Genomic DNA, 18,933 nt, shown 5'->3' on the forward strand with positions numbered 1-18,933 from the left:
GAGGGTGAAGGAGGCTCTTACCTCAGGGTGGTTGAGGGTGAAGGAGGCTCTTACCTCGGGGTGGTTGAGGGTGAAGGGGGCGCGGAGGCTCTTACCTCAGGGTGGTTGAGGGTGAAGGAGGCTCTTACCTCAGGGTGGTTGAGGGTGAAGGGGGCGAGGAGGCTCTTACCTCAGGGTGGTTGAGGGTGAAGGAGGCTCTTACCTCGGGGTGGTTGAGGGTGAAGGGGGCGAGGAGGCTCTTACCTCAGGGTGGTTGAGGGTGAAGGAGGCTCTTACCTCGGGGTGGTTGAGGGTGAAGGGGGCGAGGAGGCTCTTACCTCAGGGTGGTTGAGGGTGAAGGGGGCGAGGAGGCTCTTACCTCAGGGTGGTTGAGGGTGAAGGGGGCGAGGAGGCTCTTACCTCAGGGTGGTTGAGGGTGAAGGGGGCGAGGAGGCTCTTACCTCAGGGTGGGGGGGGGATTGAGGGTGAAGGGGGCGAGGAGGCTCTTACCTCAGGGTGGTTGAAGGTGAAGGAGGCTCTTACCTCGGGGTGGGGGGGGGGGATTGAGGGTGAAGGGGGCGAGGAGGCTCTTACCTCAGGGTGGTTGAGGGTGAAGGAGGCTCTTACCTCGGGGTGGTTGAGGGTGAAGGGGGTGAGGAGGCTCTTACCTCAGGGTGGTTGAGGGTGAAGGGGGTGAGGAGGCTCTTACCTCAGGGTGGGGGGGGGATTGAGGGTGAAGGGGGCGAGGAGGCTCTTACCTCAGGGTGGTTGAAGGTGAAGGAGGCTCTTACCTCGGGGTGGGGGGGGGGGATTGAGGGTGAAGGGGGCGAGGAGGCTCTTACCTCAGGGTGGTTGAGGGTGAAGGAGGCTCTTACCTCGGGGTGGTTGAGGGTGAAGGGGGCGAGGAGGCTCTTACCTCAGGGTGGTTGAGGGTGAAGGGGGCGAGGAGGCTCTTACCTCAGGGTGGTTGAGGGTGAAGGGGGCTCTTACCTCGGGGTGGTTGAGGGTGAAGGGGGTGAGGAGGCTCTTACCTCAGGGTGGTTGAGGGTGAAGGAGGCTCTTACCTCAGGGTGGGGGGGGGATTGAGGGTGAAGGGGGCGAGGAGGCTCTTACCTCAGGGTGGTTGAAGGTGAAGGAGGCTCTTACCTCGGGGTGGGGGGGGGGGATTGAGGGTGAAGGGGGCGAGGAGGCTCTTACCTCAGGGTGGTTGAGGGTGAAGGGGGCGAGGAGGCTCTTACCTCAGGGTGGTTGAGGGTGAAGGGGGCGAGGAGGCTCTTACCTCAGGGTGGTTGAGGGTGAAGGGGGCGAGGAGGCTCTTACCTCAGGGTGGTTGAGGGTGGAGGAGGCTCTTACCTCGGGGTGGTTGAGGGTGAAGGAGGCTCTTACCTCGGGGTGGTTGAGGGGGAAGGAGGTGTGGAGGCTCTTACCTCGGGGTGGTTGAGGGTGAAGGAGGCTCTTACCTCAGGGTGGTTGAGGGTGAAGGAGGCTCTTACCTCGGGGTGGTTGAGGGTGAAGGGGGCGAGGAGGCTCTTACCTCAGGGTGGTTGAGGGTGAAGGGGGCGAGGAGGCTCTTACCTCAGGGTGGTTGAGGGTGAAGGGGGCGAGGAGGCTCTTACCTCAGGGTGGTTGAGGGTGAAGGGGGCGAGGAGGCTCTTACCTCAGGGTGGTTGAGGGTGAAGGAGGCTCTTACCTCAGGGTGGTTGAGGGTGAAGGGGGCGAGGAGGCTCTTACCTCAGGGTGGTTGAGGGTGAAGGGGGCGAGGAGGCTCTTACCTCAGGGTGGTTGAGGGTGAAGGGGGCTCTTACCTCAGGGTGGTTGAGGGTGAAGGGGGCGAGGAGGCTCTTACCTCAGGGTGGTTGAGGGTGAAGGAGGCTCTTACCTCAGGGTGGTTGAGGGTGAAGGAGGCTCTTACCTCAGGGTGGTTGAGGGTGAAGGGGGCGCGGAGGCTCTTACCTCGGGGTGGTTGAGGGTGAAGGAGGCTCTTACCTCGGGGTGGTTGAGGGTGAAGGAGGCTCTTACCTCGGGGTGGTTGAGGGTGAAGGGGGCGCGGAGGCTCTTGGAGAAGGCGTCTCCATCTCGGGACAGACGACAGCAGACAGCTCTGGTGAGGTGGCCGTGGCTGTACAGGTACCCTGGAGGGACAAGACGCACCAAGTTGGTTCATCATAGTCAGAGTTTGGTCAACTTTAGTAGTAGTCGTCAGATACTAACCCAGGCTAATGGAAGTAAAGTAGCCTTGCCGAGCCATGAGGCCCATAGGCAGGAGCCTATCTCCTGTTTCTGTAGCCATGAGGCCCATAGGGCAGGAGCCTATCTCCTGTTTCTGTAGCGTGAGGCAGCTTGATGTACAAGTACACCCCCTGGACATGACGCTAGTATGTCGCAGGGACTTACCCTCAATCCCAACCCTTGATGCCGAGTGTCAAGCAGGGAGGCACTGGGTCCCATTTTAGAGTCTTTGGTATGACCCGGCCGGGGATCGAACCCCCGCCCTCCCAGTCTCAGGGCGGACACTCTAACCACAAGGCCACTGAGCTGGTTCAGGCTAATGGACTTCAGGTATAATCATTGCCGTCGAGAGGAAACCTCATAAATCCTTTTTTTGGGCACAAATCAGTGCTATTGAACAACCTTTACGCGTGTTGTTTCGAAAATATTTAACCAATGGAAAGTAGTAAAAAGTGCTTTGTACAAAACCTCTTAACTCCATTGGACCCTCAAACGGTCTGCTAAAGCAGCTAACTCCACCATCTCTCCCCCTCTCGTGGAAGTAATTGACAATATGTAAAGTTACAACACCAACTTGGATGAGCCTGTATTGCTTTGTTGTAAAAAAAATATAAGGTTTTCTTAATTTCCTGAAAAATGTATATTTTTTCATTTCCTGAAAAATGAACTTTTTGGAGTTATGAGGTTTCCTCCCGACAGCAGTAAGTACTCACCCAGGGTAATGGACTTCAGGTAGATGGGGTGCAGGAAGTGACTGAGCAGAGCCCCCTGGAGTCCCAGGACGTTCCAGCGCATGATCTTGTCACTGCAGCTCATGGTGCGGAGTCTCTCCCCGTGCTGGATACCGTCCCACGTTGGGACGATGGCACTGGACTCTACTGGGATGGTCCCCTCCCCTGAGAGAGACACACAGAGACAGAGAGAGAGAGGAGTCAGAGACAGAGACAGAGAGGAGTCTCTCCCCGTGCTGGATGCCGTCCCATGTTGGGACGATGGCACTGGACTCTACCGGGATGGTCCCCTCCCCTGAGAGAGAGAGAGACACACTCCAAGGTCATTATTAGTCTCCCCCCGTGCTGGATGCCGTCCCATGTTGGGACGATGGCACTGGACTCTACTGGGATGGTCCCCTCCCCTGAGAGAGAGACACAGAGACAGAGAGTCACAGAGAGACACAGAGACAGAGAGACAGAGAGTCTCTCCCCGTGCTGGATGCCGTCCCACGTTGGGACGATGGCACTGGACTCTACTGGGATGGTCCCCTCCCCTGAGAGAGAGAGACACACTCCAAGGTCATTATTAGGGGAGTCTCTCCCCGTGCTGGATGCCGTCCCATGTTGGGACGATGGCACTGGACTCTACTGGGATGGTCCCCTCCCCTGAGAGAGACACACACTCCAAGGTCATTATTAGGGCGATTACAAATTTAAGTTGTTCCATTAACACTTTGAATCCTGAACCCGAGTTACACAAGCTAATTGACTGTAGAACACTTTTCCCTCCAATTCGCGAGTTGCCCGAGTTATGTTTTCATTGTTTAATCCACGTCTTTAATCAGTTTTAAGTCAGTCATACGGGCTTTCCACCGGACAGAGTGGGATAGGAGAGCAAATAGCTATAAAAACTAATTAAAACTTAATTAGAAAAACAATATTCAAAATGAACTGAAACTAGTAAAAAAAAAATCACACCCATGTGAACTGAGTGGTGTAAGGTCTTATATAGTAATGTCTGACGTAATGAAATCACACCCGTGTGAACTGGGTGACCATAGCAACCATGCTCATTTTTTGGTACGAACAGACACGTAAACTAACAAAGCTGAAATCACACCCGTGTGAACTGGGTGACCATAGCAACATTGCTAATTTTTTGGTACGAACAGACACGTAAACTAACAAAGCCAGTTGTAGGAGTGGTTTACACCACTCAACAAAGCCAGTTGTAGGAGTGGTTTACACCACTCAAAAAAATACAATACTATTATAACCTCGGTATAGAGGTATTGTTTGTAAAGACTGAATGTAATGTGAAAAGTTGAACGTGTCATGTGTGAATAAGGTTTGTCACCGTTCTCCACTTTGGTGCGCAGCTTTCCCTGCTTGGCGTTCTCAAAGAGCGGCTGGTGGCCGTCCATCTCGTCTCCTGTCTCACTGCACGACTTGTCAAACAGAGCTCCGTCTCCACAGGGGGCAGTGCTGGCAGACAGACAGGATGACAGACAGACAGGACAGAGAGACAGAGAGAGAGAGAGACAGGAAAACAGACGGACACAAAGACAGACAGGACAACAGACATACACAGAGACAGACACAGACACAGAGACAGACAGGACAACATACATACACAGACACAAAGACAGACAGACAAGAAAACAGACAGACAGAGACAGAAACCGACAGACACGGAGAGATAGACAAGACAGACAGACAGGAAAACAGATAAACAAATGCAGAGAAAGGAGAGAAGAGTTAGCATGGAGTGGTTATACAACCTCTTCACATACTAACTAGAGCATGTCTGAAATAAATGTCAGAGCTGAAATCGACATGTAAATATGAAATAAATGCTTAAACATGTAGCTATAGGTGTAATGTTAGAGGTCCACAGAAGTGAACTTTTCAAGCCCGTTTTCTCAACTCGCTGTTTCTCTGCAAGACATTACTCTATAAGCCATTATCTCTAAAACTGGCGGGTCAAACTGAACAACCAATGTCAATTTGAAGCTATGATTCCCTGCTTTCATATGACATGAAAATTAAAAAAAATCAATGGCAGTCCCTCAGTCAAATTTGGTCACATATGTGTCACGGTCATGTGTTTTGTATTATAATGTATTGATCCTTTTAATTGAGTGGACCTCACCTCAACGGAAATAAGTCTGTGGACCTTCTTGCGATATCCTCAAATTGCTATTATTATAATTGCTTTTCTAAATAAATCATCAATGTCCATTTGAAACACCATTCACATGGCAGGATTAAAATGACTCCAAAAAATATGTATATAATATAATATTGAGTTTTAGGAGGGTAGGAAGAGAATACAGACATTCGATATGCATTGCTTTTTTTTAACAAGAGTGAATCAAACGTATTTGATTCTTGTGGATCAATATTAAAAACTTTGTTTTATTTTTTGTAGGAAATCCATCCTGGGTAAATTCTAGTAGGATACTGTCTGGATCCTCCGATTCAGGAATGTAAAAATACATTGTATAGTTGATAGTACACACGATAGGCTCATATTGGAAATGAACTGGGCAGGGCCGCTTCCTTACTTCCTTCACAGGTGTTACAAATGATACTAAGTGAAGGCTCTGGTCCATTCTGGTCAAACAGGTGCTGCTATTGACCATATGTGACCAGATTTGACTGAGAGACTGCCATCGCGCACATTACAGCTTTTCACCAGAGGAGAAAAACTTTTTTTTTTAATTTTTTTCCCCAAAATGAGTTAATAGCACAGGCAGACTCTTCACATACTAGAGCATGTCTGAAATAGGTGTCAGAGCTGAAATCGGCATGTAAATATGAAATAAATGCCCAAACATGTAGCTAGGTGTAATGTTAGAGACCACAGCAGTGATCCTTTCAAGCCAGTTGTCTCAACTCGCATTTTTCTGCAAGACATTACTCTATAAGCCATATCTCCAGAACTGGTGGGTCAAACTGAACAACCAATATGTCAATTTGAAGCTATGATTCCCTGCTTTCATATGACGTGAAAAACGAAAATTCAAAAAAATCCAATGGCAGTCCCTCAGTCAAATGTAGTCACATATGCAGACCGCGTCCAGGTGGTGAACTAGATGCAATCTCCCATTGAAAGCCCATACTTTAAAACAAAAAAAGTCCTATTCTGAACTGACTGTTTTAACGTCAAAATCACCAACATTACAGCTGTACGAAACAGCTTGAATTATCCTCTATCTGCAAAGTGTTTATTTCATAAAAATTCACCGTAGATATGTTATGAGCCAAGTGTTGGAGTTTGGAAGTGCTCATTGGATATCACTCAACAGCCATGCGTACCACCTTTTTGAATGTGCACATAATGCAGGAGGCAGCAGGACCCTGCTTTACTGATAACCAGCACTTTAAACAAACATTATCAGGCAAAGGTGCTCTGAACAAACACTAATAGTCTATAGACGTCAGGCTGCCATCTGGCGTCATTCCCAAAGCCAGTTGTTGGCGGGGACAGCGTCCCTCAAAATATAAAACGTTTTTACCGTAAGCCTAAAGCTGAAAAATAGCAGATCTACAAGCATACAAGGGATGGTAGATCGGCTATTTTTTGACGTGCAACCAAAGCATAAATCATAGCATAAATCAACTCTTATAACAAAACATACACACACTTAATAGAGCATGCATGTAAACTGTCGCTTCACACATTTCATGTTGTGAGTTGTCCATTAGTGTGAACGTGATATTTCATGTATTCAAGTTCTTTAACACATGATGTGACTGTGGTTTCACTTCAACAGTCCCATGTAGCCATTACATATTAATTTAAAATGTTACCACCACAAATACATGTATGGAAAAGGCCCCCTAAATTTAATGCAGCATAAGAAATGTACTGGTCGTCCCCACTCTCCAGAAATGGCAGACCACTCAAAAATAAAAGCTATGCATTTTTAAAATGGCTAAGACTATTACAATTCAACTAACCATGCGCTTCAGACTGAAGGGGATTGGCAGAAATGGTATTGAGGAAAACAGTATATATATTTGTTTCCCCCCTGGCATTAAATGTGGTCTTGTGTTCTGAAATATATTGGTTCCTTGGGAGGACAGGGACACAATCCCCTTAAACTTTAAGCTGACCACCAGTGGTCCTCGAGGGGGTTCCAGGTGGTCCCCATGCAGCTAAATGAGGGAGAGTTGGTGACCAAATAAACCCTCACAGATCTTTAACTCTTGAGATCGTAAAATGAAACCAGGTGAAATTTGGTTTCATTTTACGCTTTCAAGAGTTCAAATTATTGTTAAACATCTGCAATCTGCATTGCTTCATTTACAAGAAGAAGTCTACACACCATTAGATAATGTAGAAGAATTGTTAATGGTACCAATTCAGCATGGACTTGTGGCCCAGGTCCCGCCAAAACACAAATGCAAAAGACTGTAGAAATGGGACCTGATGCCTCCCTGCTTGGCACTCGGCATCAAGGGTTGGATTGGGGGTTAGATCAACTACAAAAGATTCCCCAAGCGCAGCACGGCTGTGGCTCACCGCTCCAAGAGATGGGTCAAATGTGGAGAACACATTTAGCATACAGCAATGTATGCCATTGCTGTATGCTAAATGTGTACTTTTCGGTTAATTGCCCACGGCGAAAATGTCATACCTGATGTAGAGGTGAAAGGTGATGTCGGCTTTGATGCGGAGTTTGTTCTCTTCCACTGGTTCAAAAATACTGTCTTCTCCTTCACAGTGTTTCAATAACTCACTGTACAGAAACCTGAGAGGGGAGAGGAGAGGGGAGAGGAGGAGAGGAGGTGAGGAGGAGAGAGGTGGTGAGGAGGAGAGGAGGTGAGTAGGAGAGGAGGAGAGAGGTGGTGAGGAGGAGAGGAGGTGAGTAGGAGAGGAGGAAGAGAAGTGGTGAGGAGGAGAGGAGAGTAGAGGAGGAAGAGAAGTGGTGAGGAGGAGAGGAGGTGAGTAGGAGAGGAGGAAGAGAAGTGGTGAGGAGGAGAGGAGGTGAGTAGGAGAGGAGGAAGAGAAGTGGTGAGGAGGAGAGGAGAGTAGAGAGGAGAGGGGAGAGGAGGAAGAGAAGTGGTGAGGAGGAGAGGAGGTGAGTAGGAGAGGAGGAAGAGAAGTGGTGAGGAGGAGAGGAGGTGAGTAGGAGAGGAGGAAGAGAAGTGGTGAGGAGAGAAGGACAGGAGAGGGGGGAGAGAGGAAGGAGAGGGGAGAGGAGGAGAGAGGTGGTGAGGAGAGAAGGACAGGAGAGGGGGGAGAGAGGAAGGAGAGGGGAGAGGAGGAGAGAGGTGGTGAGGAGAGAAGGACAGGAGAGGGGGAGAGAGGAAGGAGAGGGGAGAGGAGGAGAGAGGTGGTGAGGAGAGAAGGACAGGAGAGGGGGAGAGAGGAAGAAGACGAGGAGGAGAGGAGTGGAGGAGAGGAGTAGAGTGGAAAGGAGGAGAGAGGATTAGAGCGCAGTAGAGAGGAGTGGAGGAGAGGAGGACGACAAGAGAGGAGGAGAGGGGAGTAGAGAGGAGAGGGGAGTAGAGAGGAGAGGGGAGTAGAGAGAGGTGGTGAGGAGAGAAGGAGAGGAGAGGAGAGGAGAGGAGAGGAGAGGAGTAGAGAGGAGTAGATAGGAAAGGAGAAGAGTGGAAAGGAGGAGAGAGGATTAGAGTGCAGTAGAGAGGAGACGAGAGGAGACAAGGTGACGAGACAAGGGGAAGTAATATGTGGAAAGCAGAGTTAGACAGATGAACACCAGGGCACTGTGTGTGTGTGTGTGTGTGCGTGTGCGTGCGTGTGCGTGCTTGTGCGTGCGTGTATTTTTAGACGTGGGAGGGGGCAGAGAAGGACAAGGTGCATTGGAGTGGTTTTCTATTTCTACCGGACGAATCCTCTCCTGGAGATGATTTCTGCGTGGCAGTCGTTCACCGTGTCCCCTTTAAGACTCAGCTCCTCCCCTTTCACACAGCGGTTCCCTGGAACGACACACACAGCAAAGCATGCTGGGGATTTAGTGCGTAATACATTGCATTCCAATGACACAAGTCAGCATGCAGACTGTAAGCTCTTTGCACAGGATTGATCTTATCACATCTTTGTTGATTTCAGCTGTTACAGTTCCAAACATGGACACATGACCCGCTTTTGTATGTCCAATGTGTTTGGATTTAGTTCATAAAGTTAACATAACTATAACTAAATTCAGGATTTATTTTCCAGGATTTCAATTAAAATATCGCAAAAATAGCCGATCTACAAGCTCAAAACGCGTTGCGGTGCGACACGTTTTGAGCTTGTAGATCGGCTATTTTTCGCTAAGACAGTAATATGCAACGTGGCCCTCTGGAGTGAGTGTGGAAATATAGTGGCCCTCTGGAGTGAGTGTGGAAATATAGTGGCCCTCTGGAGTGAGTGTGGAAATATAGTGGCCCTCTGGAGTGAGTGTGGAAATATAGTGGCCCTCTGGAGTGAGTGTGGAAATATAGTGGCCCTCTGGAGTGAGTGTGGAAATATAGGGGCCCTCTGGAGTGAGTGTGGAAATATAGTGGCCCTCTGGAGTGAGTGTGGAAATATAGTGGCCCTCTGGAGTGAGTGTGGAAATATAGTGGCCCTCTGGAGTGAGTGTGGAAATATAGTGGCCCTCTCCATTGTCAAAGTTGCCCACCCCTGATTTAGACGATGTGACATTAGGAGGACATTAGAGTGGTACCCGTTCCCAGGCTGACCACGGTGCCCAGACCCCCCCCCCCCCCCCCCCCCCTCCTCATGACATTAGAGTAGTGGTACCTGTTCCCAGGCTGACCACGGTGCCCAGACCCCCCCCCCCCCCTCATGACATTAGAGTAGTGGTGCCTGTTCCCAGGCTGACCACGGTGCCCAGACCCCCCCACCCCCCCCCCCCCCCCTCCTCATGACATTAGAGTAGTGGTACCTGTTCCCAGGCTGACCACGGTGCCCAGACCCCCCCCCTCCTCATGACAGAGTGGTTACCTGTTCCCAGACTGACCACGGTGCCCAGACCCTCCCCCCTCCTCATGACGATGGTCGCCAGGATCTTCCTTCCCAGAAGGCTGTGCTGGATTCTGGTGGTCAGAGCGTTGAAACGCTGGTGGCTCAACATCGCTATCTGGTCATGGAGAGTACTGCCTGATACTGGCAGCTGGAGAGAGGAGAGAGAAGAGAGATGGAGAGAGAGAGAGAGAGAGAGGGGGGGGGGGGGAGAGATGGAGAGAGAGAGAGAGATGGAGAGGGAGGGAGGGGGAGAGGGAGATGGAGAGAGAGAGATGAGAGGGGGAGATGGAGGGAGAGAGAGAGAGAGGAGAGAGAATAAAATAAGTACCCAGTCATAATACTAGTAGTAAACAGCGGTAGTAAGTAGTATTATGGTTAGCAGATGATATAATAATAATAATTTTGCCCCCTATAACATATCTTCATATAATTGGTCCTCACTAATGTTCATGAATAAAATACTCAGTCTGTTTATTATAGGAGGCTGTTGGCAGTTCAGAAACATCATCGTCAGCCGGGGCGCCTGATGGAGGGGAAAGGAACTGGTTGGAATAACGTGTTCCTTCCACGCGCTACGTCCAACCAGGGAAACTCCCCCCTGTCAGGTGTAAAGGAGCGACTTGGACACTCATGCATGAAGGAAGCATGAGTTCAAGTCCGTTGCTCTCCCCAGGTTGGCGGAGGGTGTGTAGAGCCCAGGATCACATTAGATAATTGACACAGGGGTGAAAAATGGGTTACAAAATCGTGGGATAAAAATTATTTTAAAAAAAAAGAAAAAAAAGAAACATCATCGTTAGGCAGATGTGATTTTAAACTTTTTTTTTTTTTTTTTTACTTTTCAGGACTATAAAGCCTGCAGTTTCTATTAGCTTTGATTCCACATCGATGATGTCACTGGTGGTTTCTGAACTGCCCACCACCACATTGTGCACGGTGTGAAATGTCCCTTTAACCCATTTAGACCCCCCAGCTCCATTCTACAAATGTCTTCTAAATCCTTAGTTTTCTGAAAAAACAATGTTTCACGCCCTCGAACAATGTACACCACCAGAGTACAGGCATAAGTTCCAACATGCTAACAGTCCGACAGTCATTAGACCGACACCCTAACCCCAAACCCTAAGACCGACGCCCTAAGACCGACACCCTAACCCCAAACCCTAAGACCGACGCCCCCTACCCCAAACCCTAAGACCGACGCCCCACCCCAAACCCTAAGACCGACGCCCTACCCCAAACCCTAAGACCGACACCCTAACCCCAAACCCTAAGACCGACGCCCTACCCCAAACCCTAAGACCGACGCCCTACCCCAAACCCTAAGACCGACGCCCTACCCCAAACCCTAACCTAAGCGCAAACGCATGTCGGGAGCAACAGGTGATTCTCCTATGTCGGACTTCTGGTGTGTTCTAAGCGTGCTCACCCCCCACCACCAAAGGGCACATGGCCAATAAAAATTAGGTGTCAGACGCACAGTTACCTCTGCCGGGGTCAGCTCTCCGGTGCGAGCCGCCTTCTCCGCTTCGCCAATCAGAACCCTCAGAGCCGCGTCGGCCGCTTCCTGCTTGCCTTGTTTCTTATTGGACGCACAGACGGGAGGGAACCAACGACCTCCGAGCTTAGCCTGGTACGTAAACCTGGACAGAGAGAGGGAGGGAGGGAGGGAGGGAGGGGGAGAGGGAGGGGGAGAGAGAGAGAGAGAGAGAGAGAGAGCGGTCATGTGGGAGACAAGGTGACACTGTGTGTGTGTGTGTGTGTGTGTGTGTGTGTGTTTGTTTGTTTGTTTGTTTGTTTGTGTGCGTGCGTGCGTGCGTGCGTGCGTGCGTGCGTGCGTGCGTGCGTGCGTGCGTGCGTGCGTGCGTGCGTGCGTGCGTGCGTGCGTGAAGAATACATTCTTCAATCAAGGACAAATAAAAGTGGAGGGCAAAGCTTTATCGAGTCTAGGTACGTGTGTACCGTGTGTGTGTGTGTGTGCAGGTTAAGCATACCCGTTTGTGTGAATATACCGTTGTGTATCCTACTAGTGTATATATATATACATGTACATTCAACATTTAAATAAAGTGATTTCACTTGCAGACCGTTTATCATCTCTGGAAGCGTGAATGATGCACATGAATTAACACGTATTTAAAACATGATTAATTATGACCATGAAAGAACACTTTTCATGTAATGTAATAATTGTGAAACGAGCTCCATCAGCGAGCTCCATCACACTATAGCACCGTTTCAGAAAACAATTAACACCATGATGTAAAATGATGTTTTAGTTCATATTGTTCCTGCTGTTCTACAAACTGCCAACCAAGTGAAGAAATCACAGACTGAGGCTTTACCCTTTGCTTTTTCATGAAATATATATGAGACCATTAGGGAAGATACATCTGAACAATATTGCTAGTTTGACCACTTCAAACGCTCAAATCTTAAAATAGTAACAGCAATGGGCCTATCTGCAAGCTCTCGCAGGCGCATTGAGAGCTTGTAGATCGGCTATTTTCGCTGCGCAACACATGGAATAAAGCAAAATAAAATCTCAAGACTGAAAATGTAATGATATTTTATGCCGACCAAATTTCTGAGAACATTCATGTTTCTGGAAGACACTTCTAAAACTTGTATTCTATATTGCTAGTTTGATCACTTCAAATAACCAATGACCGAAAATAGCCGATCTACATGCTCACAACACGTCGCAGCGCGACGTGTTGTGAGCATGTAGATCGGCTATTTTCGGACGCGCAGCATGCCTTCACAGAAGACACGCCATGCTGTGGCTTCTTATGGAATCCAAATGAACTGAAATGAGTGGTGCCGTCGTGCGTACTTGGGTTCGTGCGGCGGTCCAGACTGTCCCACCAGTCGGATCTCGGCGGCGAAGCCGCGCGCCCGGGCGTACTCCAGCAGGCCCGACACGGCGTTGTTGTTCAGGTGGTTGATGAGGTCGCCCACGCCCGCGTCGTGCGCCGCGCGCAGCTCGTCCGCCGTCAGGGGGGGCAGCGAGGGGCAGATGGGACCGCCGGTGCCCCCCGAGTCACCCCCGTCACCCAGAGGTAACTGAGGCTAGGGGAACAGAGGGAGGGAGAGAGGTCAAGTTTATTTGCATGTTAATTTTACAGCAGATAAAACAAAAAATAAATCAGACCCATCTGAAGTGAGTGGTACTGTACTGTACAAGCCCTCCTCCCTGGCCTGTGTGTGTCTGTGTGTTAGGCTGTGCAACAGTGACACCTGGTGGTGAACAAATGCTATATATTTCCGTGCTCGGACAGTCAGGGACACACACACATAGCCATCTATAGGAGTGGTTGCACCACTCAAAAAAACCCAGTACACAGTAAAACATTCATGAAACAGATATACTGCACGTACATTATATTTAAATGTGTCTGTATCTTGTGATAAAGTGCAACTATAGCCAAAGTGCAACCACGTGCGACTACACCCCTCAAACCAAACATCAGCTACCTCCTCCTGCTTCCCTTGTTGATGGCCAGAATGGTGGTAGGTATACATGACTATTTGTACATATTAGTTTTGGTTACAGGGACGGACAGAGAGAGAGAGAGGGGGGGGGGGGGGGGGGGGCATTTCATGTGATCAAGGCTTTTCCCCCCTTCTTTTTTCCAATAAGTGTCTTTTGTTTAGTAAAGAAGAGACAGATATTAGTACAGAAGCTGAGAGGGAGACAGTGTAGGAGAGACAGACAGTAGGACAGCTGAGAGGGAGACAGTGTAGGAGAGACAGACAGTAGGACAGCTGAGAGGGAGACAGTGTAGGAGAGACAGACAGTAGGACAGCTGAGAGGGAGACAGTGTAGGAGAGACAGACAGTAGGACAGCTGAGAGGGAGACAGTGTAGGAGAGACAGACAGTAGGACAGCTGAGAGGGAGACAGTGTTGGAGAGACAGACAGTAGGATAGCTGAGAGGGAGACAGTGTTGGAGAGACAGACAGTAGGACAGCTGAGAGGGAGACAGTGTAGGAGAGACAGACAGTAGGACAGCTGAGAGGGAGACAGTGTAGGAGAGACAGACAGTAGGACAGCTGAGAGGGAGACAGTGTAGGGAACCGATGGAGACTAGGCAAAAGGGAGAAGTGATCCGCTTGTGGAACAGTCTCATTCATCTGCCAGAAGATAGGTTAACAAAAAAGGTATTCAATTGGGATAAGGCACACAATGGCCCCTGGATGAAGGAAGTTTTTTCTATTTTTAGAGAGGCAGATCTGTCGTATATCTTTCAAAATATGCTTTGTGGTAATATCAATAGGTTGAAACAAAAACTATTTAGTAATTACAAAGATAAATGGTCAAATGACATATGGTCTAAACCAAAACTTAGATCATATGTCCAGATGAAACAGTGTTTTGGTACTGAACTGTATGTCAAATCCTTTCTGACCAGAAACCAGGGGTTTTCAGCGGTCCCAGAAGAGAAAAGATTATGCATTGTATGTGACCTAAATGATGTGGAAAATGAATTTCATTTTATGTTTTATTGTACCCTGTATGATGAGGGTTCCACTGTTTGAGTCAATGCAACAAAGAAATCCTGATCTATTCTGGGAAGATGATGGACAGAAGTTAGACTGGTTATTTAATTATGAAGTATTTAGGACAGCCCAGTTTGTTTCTAGAGCCTGGAGTAGAAGACAACCCCAGCTCTTCAAGTAGGTACATGTGTCTCCTGTCACAGGCCTAATGGTGTATTTTATTTTATTTTATGTTATATATTATGTAATCTGCTCGTAAGGATCTGGAGTGTCAGTTTGGTATTCAATTCTTCGGAAGCATGACACTTAAATAAAGAATCAATCAATCATCATGTAGGAGAGACAGACAGTAGGACAGCTGAGAGGGAGACAGTGTAGGAGAGACAGACAGTAGGACAGCTGAGAGGGAGACAGTGTAGGAGAGACAGACAGTAGGACAGCTGAGAGGGAGACAGTGTAGGAGAGACAGACAGTAGGACAGCTGAGAGGGAGACAGTGTAGGAGAGACAGACAGGACAGCTGAGAGGGAGACCGAGTAGGAGAGACAGACAGTAGGACAGCTGAGAGGGAGACAGTGTAGGAGAGACAGACAGTAGGACAGCTGAGAGGGAGACAGTGTAGGAGAGACAGACAGTAGGACAGCTGAGAGGGAGACAGTGTAGGAGAGACAGACAGTAGGACAGCTGAGAGGTAGACAGTGTAGGAGAGACAGACAGTAGGACAGCTGAGAGGGAGACAGAGTAGGAGAGACAGACAGTAGGACAGCTGAGAGGGAGAGAGACAGTAGGACAGCTGAGAGGGAGACAGTAGGACAGATAGGCAGACTGTAGGACAGATAAGTCGGACAACAGGACAAATAAGGGCAGACAGCTGGGGGGACAGACATTAGGACAGATGAGACGGAGACGGCCAACGGGACAGTGCAGGGCAGACAGCTGAGGGACAGACATCAGGAGGACAGGACAGTGCAGGGCAGACAGCAGGAGGACAGACATCAGGAGGACAGACCTTGTTGAGCTGCAGCCTCCCGTCAGCCATCAGTTCCTTCACAGCCTCCTCTGCTGCCAGCTGGCGCGCTGCCTTCTTACTGGGAGCAGACGCCTCCACGCACATGGTGTCCCCTACCTTCACCCTGTACATGAACCTGACACACACACACACACACACACACACACACACACACACACACACACACACACACACACACACACACACACACACACACACACACACACACACACACACACACACACACACACACACACACACACACACACACACACACACACACACACACACACACACACACACACACACACACACACACACACACACACACACACACACACACACACACACACACACACACACACACACACACACACACACACACACACACACACACACACACACACACACACACACAGTGAGATCGTTTTGCAGAAAATAGCTGAAAAACAGGAAAATAGATCTGCAAGCTTAATAGCCCCTATTAAGCTGTAGGGTGGTTCTTGTGGTTATTAACAGACGTGTGTGATGGTTCTGGTCGTTTACAGGCCAGCACAGAGACACAGAGAGAGAGACAGAGACAGATAGAGAGACAGACAGATAGAGCGACAGAGAGACAGAGGGACAGACAGATAGAGACAGACAGAGAAAGACAGAGACAGACAGACAGATAGATAGAGAAAGACAGAGACAGAGGGACAGACAGACAGACAGAGAGACAGAGAGGGAGAGAGTGTGTGCGGCCGAGAGACAGACACCTTAAATGAATTATGAAACTTTGCGACACGTGATGACATCACCCTACTGGAAGGTACTTGACCTCGTTCTCTCCGTACTATCAAGCAACCAATGGGCTTGCATGATATCACTCTGACCCATTTTAGAAAGACGCAAGACATACATCTGACATATTCTATTAACTATGCTCCGTGTCAGGCAGGTCACGGCCTGGAAAGGCCTCCCTCCTACATAATTCAACGGTTTAACCCATTTAGACCCGAGGACGATTCTACAAAACAAAAAACGGTCTTCTAGAAAACCCATGTTTCTATGTCAGTCGTTCTCAACCTTTTTCATGTCAAGGACCCTCAGAATTATATGTATTTGCCCTCCCCCCCATCTGAAAATGTGTTGTTCCAGGGAGGGACCCCCCAGACGCAAAGATTTTGAGTTAAAAAACGTCTGCAAGAATACATACTCAAAGATTTGTGCATTTTCACGATTAAAAATAAATAAATAGTAGATTTACAAGATCTGGCACCGAGTGCCGCGCTACGAGCTTGTAGATCTGCTATTTTTCAATAGCTAAAGCACAACATAATGCTTAAAAACCCAGAATGGGTTTATTTTATTTTTTATTGTGGGATTTTTTATCCCACGATTTTGTAACACATTTTACACCCTTGTGTCAATTATCTAATGTGATCCTGGGCTCTACACACCATCCGCCAACAGCATGAGTGTCCAAGTTGCTCCTTTACACCTGACAGGGGGGAGTTTCCCTGGTTAGCGCGTGGAAGGAACACGTTATTCCAACCAGTTCCTTTCCCTTCCATCAGGCGCCCCGGCTGGCCAGGGGGAGGCAGTTTAGAGACCAGGATTACTGCATGTTTTTGGTGAGGGTATACGTACCCTAGGGGACACGGGGAGAACATGCGACTCCACACAGAATGGGTTTAAGTGATGTAACAAAGCGTTACCGTGGGTCGTGAGGCGGTCCCTCCTGCCCGGTGATGATGAACTCGATGGGGTTCCCCGTCCGCTGGCTGAACTCCATGAGCACGGACACCGGGTTCTTCCCGCCGGGCAGCGAGCGGGACAGGGGGTTACGGGGACCCCCCTCTGAGACCACGCCGCCCATCACTCCGCCATCCGACGTCGCGCCGAACAGGTCCCCCACGCCGCCCATGCTCACGGGACCCTGGACAGACAGACAGACAGACAGACAGACAGACAGACAGACAGACAGACAGACAGACAGACAGACAGACAGACAGACAGACAAGGAATAAAAAGCAAGACATTTAGATCCTGAAATCTGAACGATTTTCAGGGAAGGAAAGACAAAATCACAGATTGAGGCTTTAACCTTTTTGCTTTTATGACATTTCTGAGAGACCATTCATGGAATATGCTTATGAACATGTATTCCATTACTAGTTTGACCATTTAAAATACTCGTAAATCTTAAAATAACTAATAGTCACACTTTCAGTCACGCTGAAACGCAGCGCAGTGCTCTCATTTTACATTCCACAGACCAGAAGAAAAGAGTGCTCTGGCCACGATCAGGTGTTTAGACAGATATCTCTTGTTGCGTTTATAGAAGGTTGCGTCCGCTCTCAAACGAGCACTCTGGCCGGTCGGGCAACCTGAAAGCAAACTCCACCTGACCGAATGTTTGATTTACTTGCCAGGGGCAGGTAGGGCAACCCTTAGTGGCAACGCCTGCCTGACAAACCTTATATAAATGGCAATTACCATTGAAGTAGATGCTCTCAAACGAGCACTCTGGCCGGTCGGGCAACCTGAAAGCAAACTCCACCTGACCGAATGTTTGATTTACTTGCCAGGGGCAGGTAGGGCAACCCTTAGTGGCAACGCCTGCCTGACAAACCTTATATAAATGGCAATTACCATTGAAGTAGATGCTCTCAAACGAGCACTCTGGCCGGTCGGGCAACCTGAAAGCAAACTCCACCTGACCGAATGTTTGATTTACTTGCCAGGGGCAGGTAGGGCAACCCTTAGTGGCAACGCCTGCCTGACAAACCTTATATAAATGGCAATTACCATTGAAGTAGATGCTCTCAAACGAGCACTCTGGCCGGTCGGGCAACCTGAAAGCAAACTCCACCTGACCGAATGTTTGATTTACTTGCCAGGGGCAGGTAGGGCAACCCTTAGTGGCAACGCCTGCCTGACAAACCTTATATAAATGGCAATTACCATTGAAGAATATAGCCGCTACATAGCAGCAACAAGAGAGAATGAAGTTAAACTGTGTTGTTATCACTCTGATGGAGGAGGATCCCATGCAGATATAGTTCGATGCCCTCTCACTGAACTCAGCAGGCACCGAGGCACCAATGTGCAGCTCAACTATTTTTCACCCCAAATTATGAAGTGTTGCAGAAATCTGATCCTAGGTCAATAATATAAATCACAGCATTTCATGCATTTCTCTCCTGATCAGCGCTGAGTACGGGTGTTCTTCTGGGGTCCACTCGGATATTACAGAAAATAATGATCAACAGAGACCGAGATAATAGGAGTGTGAACCAAGCGGGACCCAGTTGACCGTAATAGAACCATGTCATGTGAACAGCTCTATTCCTAATAGAACCATGTCATGTGAACAGCTCTATTCCTAATAGAACCATGTCATGTGAACAGCTCTATTCCTAATAGAACCATGGCATGTGAACAGCTCTATTCCTAATAGAACATGGAACCATGTCATGTGAACAGCTCTATTCCTAATAGAACATGGAACCATGTCATGTGAACAGCT

The 18,933-nt window shown here is 48.8% G+C and overlaps 2 protein-coding genes across 8 annotated transcripts in view; one reads left to right on the forward strand and one right to left on the reverse strand.

Annotated features, from left to right (window-relative positions):
- LOC306925145 (scavenger receptor cysteine-rich domain-containing group B protein-like) overlaps positions 1-18,933 on the forward strand; it is a gene marked incomplete at its 3' end in the record, with an annotated part of 797,673 nt that overhangs the window by 596,235 nt on the left and 182,505 nt on the right. The window lies entirely within an intron of this gene.
- The window catches only part of adar (adenosine deaminase RNA specific), a 69,704-nt gene that overhangs the window by 7,691 nt on the left and 43,080 nt on the right, over positions 1-18,933 (reverse strand). For 4 of the 7 annotated variants that reach the window (XM_079503005.1, XM_079503002.1, XM_079503004.1 and 1 more), the window contains exons 12-21: positions 17,120-17,340; positions 15,420-15,555; positions 12,746-12,981; positions 11,396-11,552; positions 9,889-10,057; positions 8,780-8,873; positions 7,568-7,681; positions 4,279-4,406; positions 2,922-3,104; positions 1,999-2,111 (exon numbers count right to left, since the gene is read on the reverse strand). In XM_079503005.1, the coding sequence (XP_079359131.1) occupies positions 1,999-2,111; positions 2,922-3,104; positions 4,279-4,406; positions 7,568-7,681; positions 8,780-8,873; positions 9,889-10,057; positions 11,396-11,552; positions 12,746-12,981; positions 15,420-15,555; positions 17,120-17,340 (1,551 nt within the window). Of the gene's footprint in view, positions 1-1,998; positions 2,112-2,921; positions 3,105-4,278; positions 4,407-7,567; positions 7,682-8,779; positions 8,874-9,888; positions 10,058-11,389; positions 11,553-12,745; positions 12,982-15,419; positions 15,556-17,119; positions 17,341-18,933 lie in introns of all 7 variants that reach the window. The other 3 variants (XM_079503001.1, XM_079503003.1, XM_079502999.1) reach the window with 1 other exon arrangement.

Source organism: Electrona antarctica, assembly GCF_951216825.1.
Source record: "Electrona antarctica genome assembly, chromosome: 6".
NCBI classification, from domain to species: domain Eukaryota; kingdom Metazoa; phylum Chordata; class Actinopteri; order Myctophiformes; family Myctophidae; genus Electrona; species Electrona antarctica.